This window comes from Hypomesus transpacificus, unplaced genomic scaffold, assembly GCF_021917145.1.
Source record: "Hypomesus transpacificus isolate Combined female unplaced genomic scaffold, fHypTra1 scaffold_146, whole genome shotgun sequence".
Lineage (NCBI taxonomy): Eukaryota > Metazoa > Chordata > Actinopteri > Osmeriformes > Osmeridae > Hypomesus > Hypomesus transpacificus.
In genome coordinates, this window is record NW_025813717.1 from 237,282 (window position 1) to 262,714 (window position 25,433).

The 25,433-nt window shown below is 44.2% G+C and overlaps 2 protein-coding genes across 2 annotated transcripts in view; one reads left to right on the forward strand and one right to left on the reverse strand.

Annotated features, from left to right (window-relative positions):
* Positions 1-824: 824 nt before the first annotated feature.
* LOC124488581 (zinc finger protein 208-like) overlaps positions 825-25,433 on the forward strand; it is a 74,604-nt gene continuing 49,995 nt past the window's right edge. Inside the window, exons 1-2 of the mRNA XM_047051278.1 lie at positions 825-833; positions 2,132-3,713. Of these exons, the coding sequence (XP_046907234.1) occupies positions 825-833; positions 2,132-3,713 (1,591 nt within the window). The remainder of the gene's footprint in view (positions 834-2,131; positions 3,714-25,433) is intronic.
* Positions 22,899-24,524, reverse strand: LOC124488607 (E3 ubiquitin-protein ligase TRIM39-like). Its single transcript, XM_047051309.1, has 2 exons — positions 24,145-24,524; positions 22,899-23,997 (listed from the first exon to the last, which is right to left on the reverse strand). The coding sequence occupies exons 1-2, from the start codon at positions 24,522-24,524 to the stop codon at positions 22,899-22,901; spliced, it is 1,479 nt and encodes a 492-aa protein (XP_046907265.1).

Consider the following 25,433-nt stretch of genomic DNA (forward strand, 5'->3'; position numbering starts at 1 on the left):
ACAAGAACACAACTTCTAATGATAATTTCAAAGTCTTCCTCTATCCACCTTCCTCTTCATATGTTGAGATCACCTCTCCAGAGGGGTGACAATCACAGGTGTGATTGTCATTTTAGCATTCATGCAAATCAACGACTGTCCCAGACGATTGTCTGGGTGACCAGTGACAAAGGGGCTGCCAAATACAGCCCTACAGTTTCTCTGCGATTGGATTCACCCCGCGAGCTGTATCCAAAAAGCCAAGGCCTCGTAGGTATCCTTCTTCCTTGGCGCACTCCAGGCATTTCCTAGTCGCACCTGACAAATAACTAACTTATGGCCTTGCAGGCATAAGAAAACAGCATAATGACGGTTTATCAATGATACAAGAAACATCATTAATAGATAGGCTTATTTCTCTCCTGGACATAACCAAGGGTTATGTGCTCCTGCATTTAATTTAGCAGGGTATAGATCAAACATTGTTTATTATATTCAGAACTTTTCAAACAATATAAAAGTAATAAAGTAATCAATACATTTAATAATTGTTAACTAATCGGTGGTTACTGAAGGACAGACCTCTTCAAAAGTTACACAATTTTTGGTTTGAAATCCCTGACAGCCTAACCCTAGCCTTCCCTCTGATTACTGAAAACATTTCCAGCTGGTTCTTACCCCAACTAACCCTCTTTGCTGCTGCTTTGGTCTTAACATTAGGGATCTATTATGATAGCAGCCTTTTGTCACAGGCCTAACAGCAGTTTACAGACACTCACTCCTAAAGCTACTGGGTCCTAAGCTATGCAGGTTTCATTTAAACAGGCTCTGCTTAACTGGTTATGATGGGCCCAGTGAGTGTCAGTGTCACCACCGCCCTGCTCCCTTACTGGTCTGCTGGGTTCCCTTCTTGGGGACCTACTCGTCCAGATCTCTCCCCTAAACACGTCAGAGGTCACCATTTGTTGTGGTTCTAATTTGGTTGGAGAGGAACACCAGGTGAAATGGCAGACCAAGTTCTTTATAGTTTTAAGATGAGACATTATGCAAATCAAACAATGAATACAAGTCATGGTGCGGTCATGATGCGGTCATGGTGTGGTAATCTTGCCTCCCCCTATCCGGTACCTCTCACCGACTTCCACATTCTCTGCAGCAAATCACATCACCCCGTGCACCCTCTCCCTGCCAGAACGCCGACATATTGCATTCCTCTTCTCATGAAAGGATACATTATCTTGAGAATGACCATCTTCACACTATCTCAGACACTTACGTCCTGGTGCATAATCATTACTTATTTTATCTGAAGCATTGATTGCATCTGAAATATATGTTCAACATGGTCATTACACATTTTGGTATATCTTAAGCATTGATTGTATTTTCATTCAACAGAAGCATAGATTATATTGATCATTCAACAGAGACATAGAACATATGAAATAGAAGCATTGATTATTTATAAACAAATTCTCAATTTTTAAATAGAACTTGAGACACACACAATAGAAACAGAGTAGATTATTATATTTTGATTTAAAAGTTAGCAATATAATTACAAAGTCATTTTATAGTTAATTTGCTTGTAATGCATATTGATTAAGTTAATCATATAGCGTTGTATGCCAAAAATAAAGTTTTGTGTGTTTCTCCAGTATCAATAAACCTTAGAAACATACACCTCTCATCAAATGATCAACATTACATATGCAAAGTGGCCCATTATGACAAAAGAGTTCCTTCACATGGGAAAGCTGAGTTCTCATTAACTTGGAACTGTTTCTTCCAGATCCCCTACTGGCCAATCATACTTGATCATGGGCGGAGACTAGTCAGAGGAGGCTCCTTAAGGCTCCAAAGAGACTAAACACACAAACAGAGAGAGAATCAACCATAGAGAGACTCAACCAGAAACAGCAGTAACCAGACAGAGAATCAACCAGAGAGAACAGAGAGAGACTCAACCATAGAGAGACTCAACCAGAGAGACCACAGACAGAGACTCAAGCTGAAACGGCAATAACCGGAAAAAGGATCAATCAGAGAGAAACAAGCTTCCAGAGACTAGATACAGGATATAGAGAGACTAGACAGAAAACAAAGAGAGAGCTGAGTTATGGAGACGCATCACTGTGATACATGTGGGAAGAGCCTTTCTTCATTCATTAAACTCAAGAAGCACATGAGGATCCACACTGGAGAGAAGCCCTACAGCTGTGACCTCTGTGGTAAAACTTTTAGCCGGGCTAACCGTTTCACAGTTCACCGCAGAATCCACACTGGAGAAAATCCCTACAGCTGTGACCACCTCTGTGGTAAAACCTTTAAACAGACTGGGAATTTGACCGTTCACAGCAGAATCCACACTGGAGAGAAGCCCTACAGCTGTGACCTCTGTGGTAAAACCTTTAGCCAAGCTGGCAATTGCAGAGCTCACTGCAGGATCCACACTGGAGAGAAGCCCTACAGCTGTGACCTTTGTGGTAAAACCTTTAATCAGACTGGGGAATTGACAGTTCACCGCAGAATGCACACTGGAGAGAAGCCCTACAGCTGTGACCTCTGTGGTAAAACCTTTAAACAGACTGGGGATTTGACCGTTCACAGCAGAATCCACACTGGAGAGAAGCCCTACAGCTGTGACCTCTGTGGTAAAACCTTTAGCCAAGCTGGCAATTGCAGAGCTCACCGCAGAATCCACACAGGAGAGAAGCCCTACAGCTGTGCCCTTTGTGGTAAAACCTTTAATCAGACTGGGGAATTGACAGTTCACCGCAGAATGCACACTGGAGAGAAGCCCTACAGCTGTGACCTCTGTGGTAAAACATTTAGCCGTGCTAACAGTTACACAGATCACTGCAGGATCCACACTGGAGAGAAGCCCTACAGCTGTGACCTCTGTGGTAAAACCTTTAGCCAAGCTGGCAATTGCAGAGCTCACCGCAGAATCCACACAGGAGAGAAGCCCTACAGCTGTGACCTCTGTGGTAAAACCTTTAATCAGACTGGGAAATTGATAGTTCACCGCAGAATCCACACTGGAGAGAAGCCCTACAGCTGTGACCTCTGTGGTAAAACTTTTAGCCGTGCTAACAGTTACACAGATCACTGCAGGATCCACACTGGAGAGAAGCCCTACAGCTGTGACCTCTGTGGTAAAACCTTTAAACAGACTGGGGATTTGACCGTTCACAGCAGAATCCACACTGGAGAGAAGCCCTACAGCTGTGACCTCTGTGGTAAAACCTTTAGCCAAGCTGGCAATTGCAGAGCTCACCGCAGAATCCACACAGGAGAGAAGCCCTACAGCTGTGACCTCTGTGGTAAAACCTTTAATCAGACTGGGAAATTGATAGTTCACCGCAGAATCCACACAGGAGAGAAGCCCTACAGCTGTGACCTCTGTGGTAAAACTTTTAGCCGTGCTAACAGTTACACAAATCACTGCAGGATCCACACTGGAGAGAAGCCCTACAGCTGTGACCTCTGTGGTAAAACCTTTCGCCACGCTGGCAGTGTCACAGTTCACAGCAGGATCCACACTGGAGAGAAGCCCTACAGCTGTGACCTCTGTGGTAAAACCTTTAGCCAGGCTGGCAATTTCCGAGCTCACTGCAGGATCCACACTGGAGAGAAACCCTACAGCTGTGACCTCTGTGGTAAAACCTTCAAACAGACTGGGGAATTGACAGTTCACCGCAGAATCCACACTGGGGAGAAGCCCTACAGCTGTGACCTCTGTGTTAAAACCTTTAGCCGTGCTAGCAGTTACACGGATCACTGCAGGATCCACACTGGAGAGAAGCCCTACAGCTGTGACCTCTGTGACTATTCAGGTAAAACAAATAGTAATCTAAAGCGTCACCTGCGTGTCCACACCAGAAAAACCCCAAAGCAGTGATGTCTGGGGTCAAGCTGTCCCAGCAGTCACCACCTGAGAGAACTTCTGTGTGACCCACAGCTGAAAGAACTACCTTTCTGCACCTACTGGGACAGCACATGCAGTAACACCAGATCTACAGTCCAACATGACAGGACACTGGGAAGATACTCTACCCCTGTAACTATGGAGGGGAAGCTGTGTCAGACTCTGTAGAATCTTGGTAAACACTGGCTGACACCTTTCAGTTTTGAAGCACACATTTGTAATTTCATAAGAAACCCAACAAGGTGCTCAATTTTAATTTTGACCTCTGTATCTCTTCAGCCCTTTAGAGTGTCTGTGTGTTTGACCCATTGTTGAGTAAGATTGGTTGGTTTGGTTGTTGTTTTCATTACAAGAGCTGTTGAGGGTCATACAGGTTGTTCTTGAAACTGTATCTGTAATTTAAAGAATCTTCGTAGTTTTGATGAACTCCGATAATTGTGTCAATACTCAAGGATTGTTAAGGATTTCACCATTAGCACCCCTAGGCTTTGGAAAGACCTGTCTGAGGACATTACATGATGTGCACATAGAAAGTACAACAGCAGATTAATTACCAGAACATGCAAGACAGGCATTATTTTTACCTCTTTTTTATTGTTGTTTACTTTATTATAGTGTTTATAGTTTCATGATCATGTTTTTATTGATTCTCTAATTAAAGTCTTCATTTTGCCAATTTCCTTTATGGATACAATGTTGTACATTGTAATATTGTAATGGAAATGAGCTGCGGGCTCATGTAATTAGTGGTTATAGGTGTGGCTGATTATATGGGCCGAGACAGAGGGAGACTAGTCAGAGCGTGAGCACTCTGGGAGGCGGGTGGCGAGCGTTCGCAGTTACAAGGACTGCCGGCGACGAAGTCAGCGAGCGAGAGGGGTTAGTGTTCCTGTAGGCAGGAGGGGAGGGATATCTGCCTCCTTTAGCAGTGATAGGGCGGGGAAAGTAGGAGAGTGCTCCGTAATTGATTATCGACTTAAGCCGACGAAATCGTCCAGCCAACATCCAGTCCGGGAAGCGTACTTGTACGCTTGACATTAAGTCATTTAGCAGAGGGAGGATACATACTGAAATGACTTCCGGATATACTGAAAATGTTCTCGCACACTTACATTTTCAAAGCTTCCTATTCATCCTTATAAAACTTTGGAGTGTTGCATATATGAGTGTGTGAATGTCTTTTCACATATGTGGATGTGAGTTTTCAGTAGTATGACTGCATGCGTGAACCTTTCACATGTGAAAGTGAATGCGTTTCATATGGGTCGATGTCAGCATTTCACCTATGTGGATGTGAATTTTCAGTAGTATGAATGCGTGTGGGAACTTTTAACATTTGAATAATGAATGCGTTTCTTACTGGCGATGCGAGCATTTCACATATGTGAATACGAGTTTTCAGTATTATGAATGCGTGTGAACGTTTCATACGTGTATGTGTGTGTGTTTCATATGTGTTTGTGTAAGGACAGTCTGAATTATTTCCTAAACGGCCCCTCATACACAGTCCCTCTCTTACTGGGTGATAAATGTACGGTCGATATATATATTTCGCAAAGCTGGAAACATGTTCACCTTCTTGGAACATTTCATAAGAATCATCTTAGACCAACGGATCAGTGCAGTAAATAATTGCAGAATGAAAAAGATAAATGATAAATGAAGAAAATTGAACAAATCGAATACAAACACATACTCATACGTCTCTGTGGTTTTATTTGCCCTGTAAAACGAACATGTGTCTCTTTTTACACCAAACAGACGTATACAGAGATTTACAACAAACGACAATGTCCAGAGTACCCCTTAAATTCATGTCTAGGCCTTTATTACTTGCACCAAAGTAATCGTTTAACAATATTTAACTGTAGGGGATAACATGTTGTCCAAACAACCAAAACGAATTTCCCTATGGTTTAAAGGAAGATGATAAACTGAACAGTGTATTAACATGAACCAAATAATTCTAATATCAATTGAATTACAGTTAGTTAACTCGTTTGTTAATTCAGAGCAAGAATAGTCAAAGTGAGGTTAAATGAAATATACATTCAAAATAAAGGTTAAGTGTTACGCTACCATGATTATTGTAAATCAGAGAGACAGCAAGAAGTGAGCAAAGAGAAAGAGTACAAGGACAAAGCCAGAGCTGAGCAGAATGTCTTAGGAGATCAAGAATCCACAGAACAATGCTTCACATTTCCCTTTATACTAGGGCTGTCAAGCGATTATAATATGTAATCGCAATTAATCGCATTATTTCATATGATTAATCGCGATTAATCGCAAACTAGTTAATCTGTTAAAATTGTACCATAAACATTAAAAGGGTGTACTTAAAAACTTCAAATATGCCTAAATGGATGATAAGGTCCATATAACAAGTTCAGATGGAACACAACTTAAATTGTGAGGGAGTTTTATTCACTCACAAACAATACTGCTGTAGCTATAATAAACATCCACAAAACTAGACTTCCGGAATATAAAATACATTTAAGACATGTTGTCTCATAGCCTACTACGATATTCTGCTCCATAATATTTAAATCTCACTCAAACATACTTGAGATACTTAAGCAACCACAGATTGACCTTAATATTGAACAATACAGTTTCTATTTTGTTGAACCCAGGAGAGGCGGTTAGAACCGAAACTGTACTGTCCTGTAGCTAGTGGTATTTGCCAGTGGAGCGAGTGGTACGTGTCGCTGCGGAGGCACTGGCATGTACCACTAGCTCCACTGGCTCATACCACTGGCTACAGGACAGTACAGTTTCGGTTCTAACCGCTACTTTTTTTACCTTCTCGCAACTTTTTGAAATGGAACTTCCCATCTAAAAGCCCCCATCATTCTGCTACCGTCGGCAGTCCAAGTCATGTCACGACAGGTGATTTTCAGGGTCAAAAGGAAATCTGCGTTAACGGCCCATTTTTTTTGTCGCGTTAAAGTGAGATTGCGTTAACGCGTTAACTTTGCCAGCCGTACTTTTCACACAAGGACAACCAATCAGACCACTTCTTGGCCCTATACTTATCAACATGACTAGCAATGCTAGTAAATTACACAATGAGGTGTGAGAACCATCAAGTTGAGACTCCGTCCAGTAACTCCAGATTTTACCATATGAGAGGTGGGGGAAGGTTGACACCCAGCCCAACACTGATTTGCAAGCATCTGTTCTCAACCACTCAAACTTTAAGAATCTCAGAGAATTACTGCAATGACGGAACATTACAAGTTGCTCAGAAAAGATCTTATCCACTAGCAGTGGAATACTTTTTTTATCAGTCATCTAGTGAGTGTGTTTGTCCTGATTCACTCCGAAAAATGAATCTAATGTGATACGCTAATCCAACCACCATGATGTCCGTGTCCCAGAAGTTTGTTTTTCTCGTCCATAATACGCACAATGAAGCACACCTCCTGTTTCAACACTGAGCCCCTTCCCATGATGTGAGTAAAAATGAAATTCATTGTTTTGTTTTGTCTGGGGTTAATGCATTCAACACAGTAAAAAAACAAATACAGTTAAGAAGGCTTCTATTCTTTAAAGCTAAAATAATTTCCTTCAAATATAACAACAAAAAAGGCTTATAAAGGTGTCCATAGTGAGAGTAAAGGCCTACTTTCAGTAAGTAGTCTACGTGTAGCCTGTGCATTCACAGGATGGCTGTCGCATGTTTCCTGCGTTCAATTGAAAAAATATTATTGGGAAAGAGATGTCAAAAAAGAAAATCAATAGACCAATTATCACCCTACGTCACACAACTGTCAAGCAGGCTCAACTGCGCATGTGGGTTGCAAAAGACGAACTTCTCCCCGTTCTATTACTCTTGGAGTGTCGTTCAGGTCATCATATATCTCCACTGGCCACTGGATTGCAGGGCTTGATATTAACTTTTTGAGGCTCTTGGCCTTTGGACAAATACATTTACGTTCACTTGTCTATGCACAAAAGTCACTTGACCCCGATACCCTTAAATAGCCTGTCCAAGTGATCGGGCAAAACTAGCCTGGCTAACGGAGGTCGCTTTCTCAGGCAAATGACGAATGAAACAGACAGGTTAAAGAAATCCGAGATTCTGGCTATCTTCACCAGACTCGTATCTACATTAGGCAGTCCTCCCTGACGTTTCTCGTGTAGAATGGAGTGAAATACAACATTGTGCACACTGCCAGTGAGCGAGTCTGACTGAGGCTAACGTCAAAACTGTGTAACTGGGATGTAGTCTCACTCAGATTGCCAGTTTAAACAAATCTGAAAAATAATCGGACCAGCTGACTAAGAGCAGAATTCCCATATCTCTTGAAAGCTGCCCTGCTCGACTTTTTAAATGTAGAATTGACTGTAAAAGTGTAAAATTATGAACTTTGTGACATGACGTGAAGACATGGTTGCCGCTCGACTATGCGGTCTGTACCGGGCGACATTCTCACTCAAATTTCAAGACTTTCGTGACCCAAATCAAAATTCTGATGCGACAGATCATTGGGTAATCGCTTTCTCTCCAATAGGCATGTCCTCCTCGACGCTTTTGGTCTTTTTAAATCTAACTATTTGTATTATCCATGTGGTCCTTTTTCCATTTAAAATGGTATCCTTTCCCAGTTTTCTGCAGCCACATTGCGCGCGCATCACGATTGTTTAAAAACAAATATTTGGTACATAGAGGGTTTTCACCAACGCGTCATCTGACCAGAAGTCGCCATCTTGGAGGCACTCCGCATCACAACAAAGCACTGGCACTGAAGTATATCCCGAACGTCTTCAAGGAAAATTGAGAATTATTGCCGTGTTTCAGGTTGTACAATTAGGACAGATCTTGAAAAATATTTGGTATATTATCGACTTCCAAAAGTTATTAAAAACCAGGGAAAGGAATGCCAGAGATTTTCAGAGGAAAGGAGGCGCTTGTGGTTGGCAAAGCGAGAGGCAGCTAAATCTTTTTTTGCGTTTTGGACGTCCATATGGACGTCCATAGACTGACGGCGATGGCTGCTGATCTTTGCATGGATGGACGGACGGCGATGCTGTTCAGAGTGCCGTCCATAGAGGGAGCATATATTTTGGACGGCGTCATAGCCGTCCATATGGACGGCGATGCTGTTCATAGTGCCGTCCATAGAGGAAGCAGATATTTTGGACGGCGATGGATTAGCAGGGACGTCCCTCGTGCCGTCCATAGAGGGAGCAGATATTTTGGACGGCATCATAGCCGTCCATATGGACGGCGATGCTGTTCAGAGTGCCGTCCATAGAGGGAGCATATATTTTGGACGGCGATGGATTGAATGTTTAGCAGGCTGTTGAGCTAACAGAACTGCCGAAGGCTACCATAGCATGTAGCTAGCTACATTAACTTTGGATGACTCAATCTTTTGTCAAGTTAATTTGTATGAATTGCATGTTAGTGCAATATTTACGCCTTTATTCTGTTTTTTTTACATAATCAGCAGTATGATCTCATGACAATATAGACTTGAAAAACAATATGTTATGGTTTGGGTTTGCCTATAGGCTACATATATTTTAATTATTTCGAGAATTGTTAATAAAGACTCATTTAAAATTTTAAAATTTGGAGTGTTAGGCCCATAGGCTATTACGTTTTGCATTTGTCTCCGCTCAAAGTGGTTCGTGCGCAACATTGGAGCTACTGACTGGTGGCTCCAAATCCACCCATAAAACACTTTAAACTGACGGCTTCAAAGACCTAAAGGGCAATGTATTTCATAGGGTCATAACACAATGTTAAAATCTTAATTGAGTCTTTATTAACAATTCTCGAAATATTTAAAATATATGTAGCCTATATCTAGGCAAACCCTATAACATATTGTTTTTCAAGTCTGTATTGTCATGAGATTATATTGTTGATTGGCCTACTTTTGTATGTTAAAAATAAAATAAAGGCGTAAATATATAGCCTTCACTTAAATGCAATTAATACAAAATAACGTGACAAAACTTATTGAGTCATCCACGGTTGCTGTAGCTACATTCATGGTAGCCTTTGACGGCTTTGGTTTGGCTCAACACATCGTATTGTGTTTTGCATTGGTCTCCGCTCCAAGCGAGTGTTTGTTGTTTTGCGTTTGTCTCCGTGCGCAAAGTTCGTGCGCAAGATTGGAGCTACTGACTGGTGGCTTCAAATCCACCCATAAAACACTTTAAACTGACGGTTTAAAAGACCTAAATGGCAATGTATTTCATAGGGTCATAACACAATGTTAACATTTTAAATGAGTCTTTATTAACAATTCTCGAAATAATTAAAATAAATGTAGCCTATAGGCAAACCCAAACCATAACATATTGTTTTTCAAGTCTATATTGTCATGAGATCATACTGCTGATTATGTAAAAAAAAACAGAATAAAGGCGTAAATATTGCACTAACATGCAATTCATACAAATTAACTTGACAAAAGATTGAGTCATCCAAAGTTAATGTAGCTAGCTACATGCTATGGTAGCCTTCGGCAGTTCTGTTAGCTCAACAGCCTGCTAAACATTCAATCCATCGCCGTCCAAAATATCTGCTCCCTCTATGGACGGCACTCTGAACAGCATCGCCGTCCATATGGACGGCTATGACGCCGTCCAAAATATATGCTCCCTCTATGGACGGCACTCTGAACAGCATCGCCGTCCGTCCATCCATTCAAAGATCAGCAGCCATCGCCGTCAGTCTATGGACGTCCATATGGACGTCCAAAACGCAAAAAAAGATTTAGCTCCTACTGGGCAAAGCTCAACCAAGATCTACGAGGGAAAAATCTGGACAACATACGGATTTCTTCGGCACATTTCTTGTCAGGTATTGTGAAATGTTTATTTCAGCGGCTCAAAACAATTTTTGTATTGTAATGATAATATTTTTAATAGTAAATAGTAAAAACAATTAGCATACTGCTGTTATTGTTTTTACTGTGGGCTTATTTTACTGTAAAGCTGACATTGACATAATATAATTCATATCAAACTACTGCATGTGTATGGGTTCGGCGAGAAAAACAGGTAATTAACAATATCGGAACATCCAACTGAAGGCAGAATCACCGGGTCGTCACGGATCCAAGTAGAGGGAGCTAACTGGTAGGGATCTGCACCGCCATTAAATCCTAATTTCTCAAAATAACGACCCTTTTCTTGTGGTAAGTCCTTCCCTATATGCCTTTGGATCTTGGACGCGTTTTGGTGAAAATTTCGGTCGTTTAGACATGGCTACAGTTGTACTAAAGAGTATATAATATACGTTCTTTGGTTGTACTCTGTTCAGTTGTTTACACCGAGTGCCTCCATTATGGCCGCGTATCCGGGTTACCACCCAGAACGTGACGTCGGTGAAAACCCTCTTTAGCCTAGCTACCTCACAACCAAGAACCAACATGGCTTATTCTGAGGAGTAGGGGTGGGGGACTTGGCTAAACATGACAATAATTGCAATATGTGCGCCGTTTATGAAAACCCACAGGTGTATTTTCTAAACATCCCAAAGAAGGTCTTCGATGCAGAAGAACGCAGAATGAGGTGGGGTTGGATAAAGGGCGGAGTCGGATGTCCGGAAGGCAGTCACCAGACAGGGTGTGTCTTTCAAGGTAGGCCTACTTATTTAGCTCTACTCCTGTTTAGTAAAGTTTTTACTTTTACCGCTCTCGTGGGCCTCATAAAATAGTGCTGTATTGTTTCAGTGGAGTGTGAAAGAAAATCACACGGGCGGCGGCCGAAGGCGGGGGCCTTGGCGGTCCGATCCTCGGCTGCAAAAGTTAGCTTTAGGGACGTGGAACGTCACCTCGCTGGCGGGAAAGGAGCCTGAGCTGGTGCGCGAGGTAGAGAGTTTCCGGCTAGATATAGTCGGCCTCGCCTCGACGCACAGCGTGGGCTCCGGAACCAGTCTCCTTGAGAGGGGCTGGACTCTCTTCCACTCTGGAGTTGCCCTTGGTGAGAGGCGTCGAGCTGGGGTGGGAATACTGGTTTCCCCTCGGTTCGGCGCCTGTACATTGGGGTTCACCCCGGTGGACGAGAGGGTAGCCTCCCTCCGCCTTCGGGTGGGGGGACGGGTCCTCACTGTCGTTTGTGCTTATGCACCAAACGGCAGCTCAGAGTACCCACCCTTTTTGGAGTCTCTGGGGGGGGTGCTGGAAAGCGCTCCTCCTGGGGATTCCCTCGTCCTCCTGGGGGACTTCAATGCTCATGTGGGCAATGACAGTGAGACCTGGAGGGGCGTGATTGGGAGGAACGGCCCCCCCGATCTGAACCCGAGTGGTGTTTTGTTGTTGGACTTCTGTGCTAGACACGGTTTGTCCATAACGAACACCATGTTCAAGCATAAGGGTGTCCATATGTGCACCTGGCACCAGGACGCCCGAGGTCTCAGTTCGATGATCGACTTTGTAGTCGTGTCATCGGACTTGGGGCCGCATGTCTTGGACACTCGGGTGAGGAGAGGGGCGGAGCTGTCAACTGATCACCACCTGGTGGTGAGTTGGCTTCGATGGTGGGGAGGACGCCGGTCAGGCCTGGCAGGCCCAAACGTAATGTGAGGGTCTGCTGGGAACGTCTGGCGGAACCCTCTGTCAGAAGGAGCTTCAACTCCCACCTCCGGGAGAGCTTCGATCATGTCTCGGGGGGGGCCGGGGACATTGAGTCCGAATGGGCCATGTTCCGGGCCTCCATTGTTGAAGCGGCTGACCGGAGCTGCGGCCGCAGGGCGGTCGGTGCATGTCGCGGCGGTAACCCTCGGACCCGGTGGTGGACTCCGGAGGTGAGGGATGCCGTCAAGCTGAAGAAGGAGGCCTATCGGACTTTATTGGCTGGTAGGACTCCAGAGGCAGCTGATGTGTACCGGCAGGCCAGGCGGAACGCGGCTTTGGCGGTCGCGGAGGCAAAAACCCGGGCATGGGAGGAGTTCGGCGAGGCCATGGAGAATGACTTCCGAACGGCTTCAAAAAGGTTCTGGACCACCATCCGGCGGCTCGGGAGGGGGAAGCAGTGCTCTGTCAACACTGTATACGGTGGGGATGGTGCGCTGCTGACCTCGACGGGGGACGTCCTGGATCGGTGGAAGGAATACTTCGAAGACCTCCTTAATTCCACCAACACGCTTTCCGACGTGGAGGCAGAGTCTGGGGACATCGGGGGGGGCCCTTCTATCTCTGGGGCTGAGGTCGCCGAGGTGGTTGAAAAGCTCCGCGGTGGCAGGGCCCCTGGGGTGGATGAGGTCCGCCCGGAGTTCCTTAAGGCTCTGGATGTTGTAGGGCTGTCTTGGTTGACACGACTCTGCAACATCGCGTGGACATCGGGGACAGTGCCTCTGGACTGGCAGACCGGGGTGGTGGTTCCCCTCTTTAAAAAGGGGGACCGGAGGGTGTGCTCCAACTTTAGGGGGATCACACTCCTCAGCCTCCCTGGGAAAGTCTATTCAGGGGTCCTGGAGAGGAGGGTCCGTCGGATTGTCGAACCTCGGATTCAGGAGGAGCAATGTGGTTTTCGTCCTGGCCGTGGAACAGTGGACCAGCTTTATACCCTCCGCGGAGTCCTGGAGGGTACATGGGAGTTCGCCCAACCAGTCTACACATGTTTTGTGGATTTGGAAAAGGCGTTCGACCGTGTCCCTCGGGGGCTCATGTGGGGGGTGCTCCGAGAGTACGGGGTACCGGATTTCCTGATCGGGGCTGTCCGGTCCCTGTACGACCGGTGCCAGAGTTTGGTCCGCATTGCCGGTAGTAAGTCGAACTTGTTTCCGGTGAGGGTTGGACTCCGCCAGGGCTGCCCTATGTCACCGATTCTGTTCATTACCTATATGGACAGAATTTCTAGGCGCAGCCAGGGTGTTGAGGGGGTCCGGTTTGGTGACCTCAGGATCGGGTCGCTGCTTTTTGCGGATGATGTGGTCCTGTTGGCTTCATCGGGCCGTGACCTTCAGCTCTCACTGGAGCGGTTCGCAACCGAATGTGAAGCGGCTGGGATGCGAATCAGCACCTCCAAATCTGAGGCCATGGTAATCGACCGGAAAAGGGTGGAGTGCCATCTCCGGGTCGGGGAGGAGATCCTGAACCAAGCGGAGGAGTTCAAGTATCTCGGGGTCTTGTTCACGAGTGAGGGAAGAATGGAGCGCGAGGTCGACAGGCGGATCGGTGCGGCGTCCGCAGTGATGCGGGCTCTGCATCGGTCCGTCGTGGTGAAGAAGGAGCTGAGTCGAAAGGCGAAGCTCTCTATTTACCAGTCGATCTACGTTCCTACCCTCACCTATGGTCACGAACTATGGGTAGTGACCGAAAGAACGAGATCGCGAATACAAGCGGCCGAAATGAGCTTTCTCCGTAGGGTGTCCGGGCTCTCCCTTAGAGATAGGGTGAGAAGCTCGGTCATCCGGGAGGGGCTCAGAGTAGAACCGCTGCTCCTCCGCGTCGAGAGGAGCCAGCTGAGGTGGCTCGGGCATCTGATTAGGATGCCTCCTGGACGCCTCCCTGGTGAGGTGTTCCGGGCACGTCCCACTGGGAAGAGGCCCCGGGGAAGACCCAGGACACGCTGGAGGGACTATGTCTCTCAGCTGGCCTGGGAACGCCTTGGGGTCCCCCAGGAAGAGCTGGCGGAAGTGGCCGGGGGGAGGGAAGTCTGGGCCTCCCTGCTTAGGTCGCTGCCCCCGCGACCCGATCCCCGGACAAGCGGCAGATGACGTGACGACGACGACGTGAAAGAAAATTCTGGCTGGACTGTGTAGATTTGAATAGTAGAAGATGGCAGTTTCAATTTAATTTATTTAGTTTGCACAAACTTAAGAATGAACAGAGTAGCCTACTCCGGACCTGTCATAGCTGTAGTCGGTGAATCGAAAGGCCAGAGACACTTGGTGTTGGTCCCTGGCTTGGGAACCACAATTCACCTTAGGTTAGATTCTCAGGGAGATAATTGACTCGTTAATATCTGACTCCAATTTTAAGACACGTGCACAAGTGCGTTACCTGTAACCTCGAGCGCTAAACAGTTAATGACATGAAACTCTGACGTAGGTAAAAATCGTCTGCTTGATCAGAGCACCGACCCTAAAGTATGCGTGTTCACTAAACAGTCGTTTATCTCTACTATAATATAGATTTAACCATAGTCGACCTAGTAGGATATGTAATCGATCACTCAGAGGCCCCGGTAAATTCCTTCGGAGCGTGGAGATCCACTGTAAGTGACTCAGAGGCCTTAAGTTAAAACCTACTCAAAAGTCTATGTTTATAATCAGTTAGCCGCATCAACCAGACTCGATCTAAGTTTTCATCGCCGTAGCCTGATAGATACGTTTCAAAGAGAACAAGTAACGTCAAAATGCACAATAATAGTTTATTATCTAAATAGCAAGATAATCAATACAATGATAATGAAATATCATTAAATACAAAACATACCTTCAGAGCAATGGTTAACAAAGGTATGTCACAATGAAGACTAGGCGCCTAACGCACCGGAGCTGTATCGTAAACCAAACTCGAAGTGATTGGTAACACTTCTTCCTATATACACCCAAACCTGACTAAAGTGGGGACACCGGTCACATGAATGAAAAGTAGTCTAAACGCATACAAATTCAAATTGGATCATTAATCAAGGCTACAGTAGACTAAGTGGTTCCCTTGCAAGACAGGGGAATATGTTAAACACATGTTGGTCTGCTGTAGGCACAAACTCTGTAAACCATGTACATGTTACAGTATTAAAATTATTACAAGCATGTAATACATAAAGTAAGATACAAAAGCATATCAAACATGACATTAAAAGCTGTTTAGAACCTTATTTTCAAGAACACAACTTTTAATGATAATTTCAGAGTCTTCCTCTGTCCATCTTCCTCTTCAACTGTTGAGACCACCTCTCCAGAGGTGTGTCATCAAGGTGTGATTGTCATTTTAGCATTCATGTAAATCAACGACTGTCCCAGACGAGTGTCTGGGTGACCAGTGACAAAGGGGCTGCCAAAACAGCCCTACATAGCGAAAGACATGCAGATGTAACCTACAGGTCGTTCGAGAGAGTGGTGAAGAACAACCCTAAAACCCTGCCTTATACACATTTAGAACAAATGTTTCTTCTGATGGTCAAGCCATCAATATAGCGGTCTCTGTGATTGGCCAGCACTACTCAGTGACAGTTTGAAACAATACCTCTCCATACCAAGTGTCCCAAAGTTCTTTGACAATATACATTGGTGTATGACTGTTGCCTATGAATATAATTCACAGAAAAGATGTGAGAAAAGATTGAGTTGACAGTGAGTACATGAGCATCTGTCGCACATCTGTACAGGCCACCGCTGCCATCAAGTGGGAGAATGTGGTAATGCACGCAACCAGACTTCTACGTCACCAGTGGAATAAATTGTTTTTGAAAACCCGACTGATCGGCACGAAGTGCAGTGATACACGTCCCGACACAACACCTTAAAAAGTTCTTGAAGAGGGTTTTGCCTCAGAGGCATGTATGTTGTTGTTTTTTATTTATTTATTTTTATTGAGTAAAAATCTGACATGAACACGTGCAGACTAAAAACCAGTGTAACAAATTGACCACAATCCTATCAGGTTTGGAAATCAAGCATCTGCATGCAGCTGTAAAGAAATATGGCCCAAATCATAAATATAACAAACACAACCCTTGTAAGTTGTCTGTTATAATCTATTCTGTGCAAACATTTGTGATGTGATTCCTGAACGCTCCTTTTACTGTTGTACATACTCATTCCTTCTACCACTGAGTAGGGCTTTTATAAATTAAAGCGTTCACATTACGTCAGCAGTTTAATACCATCTTCACACTGCAAATGTAATTTCCATTGTCCATAACTTTACATTGAAACAAAACAAAGTTTGGGCCTAGAGGGAGAATGAAGTAAGTGTGCAGTAGTGTGTGTGTATGCATTAGTGTGTGTGTGTGTGTATATGTATATGAGTGTATGTATGTGTGTGTAATGTGTGTGGGTATACGTTTGTGTGGGGGGGGTCTCACTCGTTGTGTGAGCTCTTGGAGCCCTGTGCTCGGTTGTCCGGCTCCTTATTCACTTCACAACATTAGGAGAACTTGGGACAACACACACACACACACACGTCATCCTTTTTAATTGGTCATTTTAAAAGTAGATCACAAGCCAAAAAAGTGTGGGCACCCCTGCTCTAGGTTAACTTTGTCCCCTCTCTCTCTCTCTCTCTCTCTCTCTCTCTCTCTCTCTCTCTCTCTCTCTCTCTCTCTCTCTCTCTCTCTCTGGTGCCTCCATGTAGGGTGGGGGTCGTCCATGCACAACACATGAGAAGCACTTCTAGTGGACTGGCCCCTGTGTTAGGGCAGGGAGCTGTACCACAGAGACATCTTACCATACCGTGGACTACATCCAGTAAGGTGCAGGTGTCTGATACACTCAAGTTGAGTATCTGAGAGGGCTGGACAATGAATACAGGATATCAAGGGAGTTAAATAGATTGAAATAGTATCACAAAATATGGGAGGATATGAGATGATTAGCATAGCCATCACAAGGACAGAAAAAATGACACTGCATGCTAGGAAGCTTTTGTTGAGCTCCTAGAAATGGCCTTGACGTTCCTTCTATTTTCCTCATTTAAAGTTGGTAATATTGTGACCTCTGATCTACAATCCAATGTCACAGACATTTCCTAGTTTTACATCTTACCCATTTTACAAAAACGAACTAATGGCTGTATAAGCATAAGCAAGCTTTAGCAAACAGCATAATGACAGTTTCATGAGTTCAGTAACCGGCGATTGAATAATGATATGCTGTTATTGAAGCAGGGCTGGTAGCAGAGCCAAGCCCGAATTAGTGGAGGAGGCTGGTAGCAGAGCCTAGCCTGATGCGGTTGGTGGAGGCTGGTAGCAGAGCCGAGCCTGATGCGGTTGGTGGATACTCGTAGCAGAGCTGAGCCTGATACGGTTGGTGGATACTCGTAGCAGAGCTGAGCCTGATGCGGTTGGTGGAGACTCGTAGCAGAGCCAAGCATGTGGTCCTGAGAAGACGAGAGTGTGATTACTGGGATGCACGAAAATGAGTGATGATGTGAAGGGTGCATGCATATTACCAGGTGTTGAACTCTGGTCGTGGCGGAAAGTCCCAATGGGTCACGGCTGAGCAGCAGCTCAAGCAGATGCCCGGGAAGCCTGGATAGACGACAGGGAGAAGCAGAGAAGAAAGGAAAGGGTGGGAGATTGATAAGAACATGCTAGCACTAGGACCAGAGGAACGGAAGACACTTCATACAGAACATTTTAAAACAGGGAGTTTGGTTCGGTTGCATTCAAGTTCAAGTCTTTTATTTGTCAGGTACACGGAACAACACAAGGTTAGACTGGGCTCTGAAATTACTTAAGACAAGACAACGCAAGCACCTGGCATAACATAACATATAAAATTTAGGCATTCCTCCGTGCTTTAACTGGGCTGATGCGTATTAGTAGATTGGAGTGAAGGAGGAGTCTTGGTGCGCTATCTACCTCCCGAACTTTGGTTAATCTAACTCTATTTATCAATAATACAAGTAACATAATTAAATAGGCACATTTCTCTCCTGGACATGACCAAAGGTCATGGTCTCATGAGCTAATATAGCAGGGTATGGATCAAACATTGTTAATTATTTTCTGAACATAATACAATATAAAGGTCATACAGTAATCTTTATCTGTTGTTACTTCATCAGTGGTTGATGACAGACCTCTTCAACTGTCATGGTCCTGGTCATCCTCAGCACCATTGATACCATACTGACTGTCATGGAGGACCACAAAGAGGTGACACATCAGCAGGTGTAGTTCCCTCCTCTCTCTCCTGCTACTGGAGCTGCTTGTTCACTCACTCTCTCTTGTCAAGCAAGATACAATGTTCCTTTGCCTCAGGTTTCAATATCAATGTATTTACTACTTCAAATATGTTCAAATAGTAAACTAGTAAATGGCTGTTGATCACACTCTCTCCCTCTCTCTTTTCTCTGCCCCCCTCTCCCTCTGCCTCCCCCCCTTTCTCTCCCCCTCTCTCGCTCTCTCTCTCCTTCTCAGATCACTCAGCAGTTGAAGGGATCTGTTTGCAGGTGATCAGTCTGGTGTAAGTCGCTCTGGATAAGAGCGTCTGCTAAATGACTAAATGTGTTACAGAGGCACGTTTCTACATTAAACTAAATATTCAAAAGAAATGCTTGAATAAACAATCTTAAAATAGTTAAACTTCAGTACATTGATGCTACACTGGCCGTTACATTTTCTGTGGCATTTCTGAGAGTATATTGAGGTGAATCTTGGACAATTTAGTTTGAAATGAGGTTGTGCTTGGTCTGAAAGGTTTAAGAACTACAGGTTCTGCATATTTACAGTCACAGCCAAAAGTATTGGCAGGGACATATATGTTGTGTTTGCAAAGTTTGCTGTTTCAGTTTCTGTGTTGTTGATTCACACTATTGTTATTATTGGGCAGAGTCATCAGATGCATTTAAATAAAATATTTATTGGCACACACGTTTGTATCACAAAAAAACGTAATTTCACAGTTTTTTGGGCCATGGCTAGAAATGACCAGCTAACATAATTTCAAGTCTTATCATCCTGGCTCTCACTGTCTGTGGCTTTGATTCCAGGCTACGGTCTTCAAGACCATGTTATCCATCCAACCTAGCCTAAACAGAACTCCTCATCATCCCGGCCAAACCCTCCATCTCCCACGTTAGCGTTATTTTGCTAACTAGCCTATAACATTTCACTGGGTCTTGCAGCTGTTTGATTAACTGAAATTATTATGAAATGTTATCTTCTACTAGCCATTTGCCTACTTTAGGAAGTCACTGTATTTCCAAGCCCTGATAATTTAACTAAGACGACACAGTAAATAATTCCTCTTTCAAGTAATAAGCATAGACACTCCACCACACCACAAATTCTCCTGATAGAAACTTCATGACCTGAATCATATGTTCCATGCAGGATTTAAGATAAAGTTTAGCTATAAAGAATAGAATTAAAGAATTGCATTTTCATGCTTGATATGAATTGTCATTCGTTTGCAATGACTAGTGTTTTATTTTAATTAATAAAAATAATAAAAATACCATGTGCCGAGGCCCCTGGTGGCCGAGGCCCCGGGCAACTGCCCGACTTGCCCAATGGGACGCACCGCCCCTGTTCAGAACGCAGGGGCCCGCCTGGTCTACAATCTACCCAGACGCTCCCATGTTACCCCGCTCCTCATCTCCCTCCACTGGCTACCCGTCACGGCCCGCATCAGATTCAAGACCCTGGTACTGACCTTCCAAGCAGTGAACGGGACTGCACCCGACTACATCAAGTCTCTCCTGCAGCCTTACACCCCCACCCACCACCTACGGTCTTCTTCAGACCAGCCCCTGGTGGTCCCACCGCTCAAGAGTGCCCTGTCCCAACATAAGCTCTTCTGCTGTCTGGCCCCCCAGTGGTGGAATCAACTCCCCACCTCCGTCAGAGACACTGACTGTCTCCCCACCTTCAAGAAAAGGCTCAAGACGCTCTTGTTCCGGGAGTACAACGGTACTTGAAATGGTGTGCCGGACCCAATGTTAGTTTCCTCAAGGATCACAATGACTCTTGCTAAGAGACTTGCTGCTCTTGTTGGTTAGTGGTAACTGATTAAAATTAAATTGTTGTACTTGCTTTGAAATATTTTATTTGACTGTTACTTGCTTTTCCACGGGTACACTTGCACTTACAGATTCATGTTTGTTTAATTGTAACTTGTTTAACTACATGCTCTTATGGTTCTTCCGTTTGGCACTTATTTTGGTTGTTCACAATGTGTGCTTCATGTTTTGGCTACCCGCAATGTTTTTGGGGCTATCTTGTTGTCATTATCAGTGACCTATGCACTTTGTAAAGCATTCTCTAGTAAGTTGCTTTGGATTAAAGCGTCTGCTAAATAAATAGATGTAATGTAAATGTAACCTGTTCATTCTACAAACCTTCGGTTCATCAGCTCATCAACTCAACAGTATGATTTGTTGCAGTTACCTGACCAGTCCTATTCTTGGCTACTACAGTTGTCCCTGTCTGAACTGTGCTGGGCCTTGAGTTTCTTGATAGATTTGGGAAGATGTTGGAGTTATTTCTTCTTTTGCACTACGACAGGGTTCTCCAATTCCGGTCCTCGAGGGCCGTTGTCCTGCATGTTTTTGATGTTTCCCTGCTCTAGTACACTTGTTTCAAATGAATGGGTTGTTATCAAGCTCTGTGAAAGCTGGGTAATGACCATTCATCAACAGTCCGACATTTGAATATTACACACACACACACACACACACACAGTGTGTGTGCAGGGGTCCAGAGCACAGATGTGGTCTGGTACCAGTCACTCACAGCGCCCCTCAGTGACGACCAGAGGAAACGCCTGCAGGAGCAGCTGTTTACTGCGTAAACAAAAATACTGGTTTGTTTTCGGTTAAACTGCTTAATAAAGTAAATTGTTCAAACTCAAACTTTAGATTTTACTGAGCCTGTGCCCCAGTAAAAAGGGTATAATGACGCCCCTGAGGATGTCCCAGCTACAGGAACAACGAAGACCAATGGGGAGAGACAACACTGGGCCACAGACCTGAGGATTGGCCCATGAACCATGGACCAATAGGGAGACAGTAGACTGTATTGTGTCTGTGTTTCAGAGCTGCGAGGAGCATGGCTGGAGGTGTGATAGAGCTACAGAACTGGTATGGCCTCATACTGAATTGTATAAAGAACTTCTTCAGACCAGCCTGAGCTAGACTTCTTCTGATTCCATAAGAGTGGATGTCCTCTTCAGAACCAGACTGATGAAAGACTTACCAGAGACTGGACCGCTCCACTACATTACCAGACCAGGACGTTCAAAACCTTGACCACAGCTGGACTATTCCACCCCAGACAGGACTGAGTGTGTGTGGTACAGTGTGTGTGTAAAGTCTGTCACTGCTCTTCTGACAAGAAGGTGTAGCAGGAAGCCATAACTAAACATACACCAAAAATGAAACTATGAAAGATCCTTTTCTGGATTTATTCTTGCGATGTGAAAAGGACTTGTTGAGAAAATATTGTATACTGTATAAATTGTAATACATTGCTCGTACATTTTACTTTGACAAACAGAATAATAGCCCATAGAAATGGTACACTATAGAAATACGACACACCACTGCTAAACAATTGTGTTTAAATTGACCAGGTCAGATGGATTATTTGTTCTCACCTGTTGGTCCTTTTGTTTTGCTGTTTTCTCTCATCTCAGTGTCTCAATGAACCTAAACACTCTCAAACAAAATTAGTTAGAAAAGTTTCCGACATGAGAATCTCTCAATCACAAGTTTCTTCTCAGTGAACTACAGAAGAGGCTCCCCCCTCCTAGTTTTCTGTCCTGAACAAAGTTAAGCCTTTTATGGCTGGATTCTATCTCGCAAGTCAGCTGAACAGGTCTTGATTCAATACTTAGATATTGAAAATAAAAAACATTCCAATAAGTACCCCTTACTTTCTTGAAAAATGTTTAAGCGCTAAATGATCAGACTGTAATAATAGGAACATTCTGCAACATTCTTAAATATTGGTAATAGGGTTTGGTATGATGACCAAACTGGTCAAATCAACTGTGCACGTCTATAAACATTGGTTGCAAATTGTTCCCACTATTTGGCATAAGATCGCACAAGCAGTCCAAAGCTTGTGTTACTCTCCATGTGTTCATTGCGTTAAGATAGCAAACACAATGATTTAGACTAAATCTGTGAATTTTTTATAACTCAAGAGGGACACCTACTGGAGAAGATTGCTAGGGCCCCCAAAAATACTTTCATGCTCCTTATTCGTGGTACAAAGATGGTGGAAGAGGAGGCAGTGTTTGACAGAACTACAAATAAACAGAACTGACAGAACTGAAACAATCAATTGAATTTCTTACTAGAAACAATTTGATACAGTGTTTGGTTAATGTATTTTCTTTTTAGCGTGTGACAGGAGTGATGAGCAGGGGGACAGAGTTTTTACCTCCATCGTTCAGAAAGGGACTGAAGAGTGGATAGAGTTTCTTAGTAAAGGTGCAGCCAGTGAAAGAGTAGATATGAGACCTGGCCTCCACATCATAAAAGGAGACCAGACCCTCCTCATAGTCCACAAACACCCCCACCTTCTGGGGCTTCTGTCTCAGGGAGAGGACAGAGCGGCCAGAAGCTATATACTTGTTACCATTCTTCAGGACTACAATCCAATATCCATTCTTAGGACTCGCTGTGATCTTCCCCTTTCTGTTGATGGAGTCTCTAACCACTCCCAGACCCCAGTTAGTCTTCCCCTCAACGAGCACCTCATAGTAGAACCTCCCTGAGGAGAAGCCCTGCTTTCCCAGAACATTGTTACAAAGATCAAACCTCTCTGGGTTGTCAGGGAGAACCAGCTTTATGCCTCCAAGTCTCACTTGTTTCCCATCCTCAGACAGGATGAGATAGGGATGTGCTGTATCAGGGTCCAGAGTCACATCCACTGCATACTGCTGAATCCTCTTCAGCTTGACTTCAGGCAGCTTCTCCATCTCTTTATTGAGTGTCTCCTCCAGCTGAGACACAGCTCTCCTCACTGCCGCCAAGATCAGACCACTGTGGACACTGATCTCAGACCAGTCCTTAGTGTGTAGAGGGGTGCTCAGGGATGGGAAGCTCTGGAGCAGATGGAGGTGGTCCTCAGTGTGTGAGAGCTGCTCCAGCTCAGTGCTTCTCCTCTTCAGCTCAGTGATCTCCTGCTCCAGATCTTTAATCAACCTTTCAGCCTGTTTCTCAGCTGCTTTCTGCTTCTCCTCCATCACCTCAATGATCTCAGCATGGATTCTCTCAAAGGAGCGCACTAGAGCAGTGAAGACCTGAACACTGTCTGATATATCTTTCTCTGCATCACTCTTGCTGGTCTCTACTGAGAGTTTGATCTCCTGAACCTTCCTAGATCTTTCTTCCATCATCTGGTTCATCTCAGCCATCAACTTCCCCAGATCATCCTTTTTTGGTTTGTACTCGTCCTCTAAAGTGACAGTGTCATGGGTGTTATGTACTGTTCTCGTGCACCTGAAACACACACACGTCTGGTCAGTCCTACAGAACAGCTCCAGGGGTCTCTCATGCTTCTGACAGATCCTGTAGTCCAGATTCTCCACAGGGTCGATCAGCTGGTGTTTCTTCAAGGCTGCGACTCTCTGATGAGGCTCCAGGTGAGTCTCACAGTATGAGGCCAGACACCCCAGACAGGACTTCAGGGCCTTGAGCTTGGTACCTGTACAGATGTCACATGACACTTCAGGTTTAGTAGGACGCAGGTCTGGACTGATGGTAGCTTTCAGTGGCTCTGACTTCCTAAACTGAGCAGCCATCTCAGAGATGGAAGTATTGACATAGAAATCTGGTCTCTTATCAAAAGTCATTTTACACATGGGACATTGACACAGGTCACTGTTGTCCCAGTACTTGGTGATACAGGCTTTGCAGAAGTTTTGTCCACATGAAATTGTGACAGGATAGGTGAACACATCCAGACAGATAGAACACAGGAACTGATCTTCAGACAAGAAGGTGCTGCAAGAAGCCATACCTAGACAAACAAAAAAGTGAAATTATCAAAAATCTATTCTGGAAAGTGTTATTAATGCAATGTGAAAGAAAATATTGTATACTGTATGTATGTAAATTGTAATACATTGCACATACATCATACTTTTGCAAACATAATAATAGAAATACTAGAATAGAAATACGACACAACACACTGCTTAACAACTGTTCTTAAAGAGTAGCGTCACAAATATCTGATCGTCCGAATGTGGGTCCAACAGCGAAACATCACAAATATATGATTTCGAATATTCTAAATGAATATTTTCCGATGGTCAAAAGTTATGCGACAAACGCTTTAGTAGGCTATGGCTTCAAAATGTACATATGAAAAGGTTAACAAGTAACACTGGCATGGTAGTAGCATTGCTCTGAGTATTATGCTAAGTCATTTATCCCGGAAGCTAACAAAAGCTAGCTAGCTGCCGTTTTGGAAATATGCCCGTTGGGAATATTTAGAATTTATGCATCTAAGGGTTAACGGGTTCAATTGGACAGGTCAAAAATAATTTATTCTTTGTTCTCACCTGTTGGTTCTTATGTTTTGCTGTTTTCTGTCATCTGAGTGTATGAATTAACCTAAACGCTCTCAAACTAAATTAAATTGAACAGTTTCTGAAACGAGAATCCATCAATCGCCAATTTAGTTTCGCGGGAAAAGGCTCCTCCTCTCCCAGTTCTCCGTCTTGAAAAAGTTAACACATCCGCTGAAACGAAGAGGATTTAAGACTAGCTATTGAAAATAAATAATGCCCGTAGGTGGCCCGTACTTTCTTTAAAAAGTATTCCTTAATGTTTAGGAGCTAAATACTAAATTATCTATCAATGGGGAAATCCTGTAACATTCTTGATTATTGTAATTGTGTAGGGGGAGAGCGGGGGCGAAC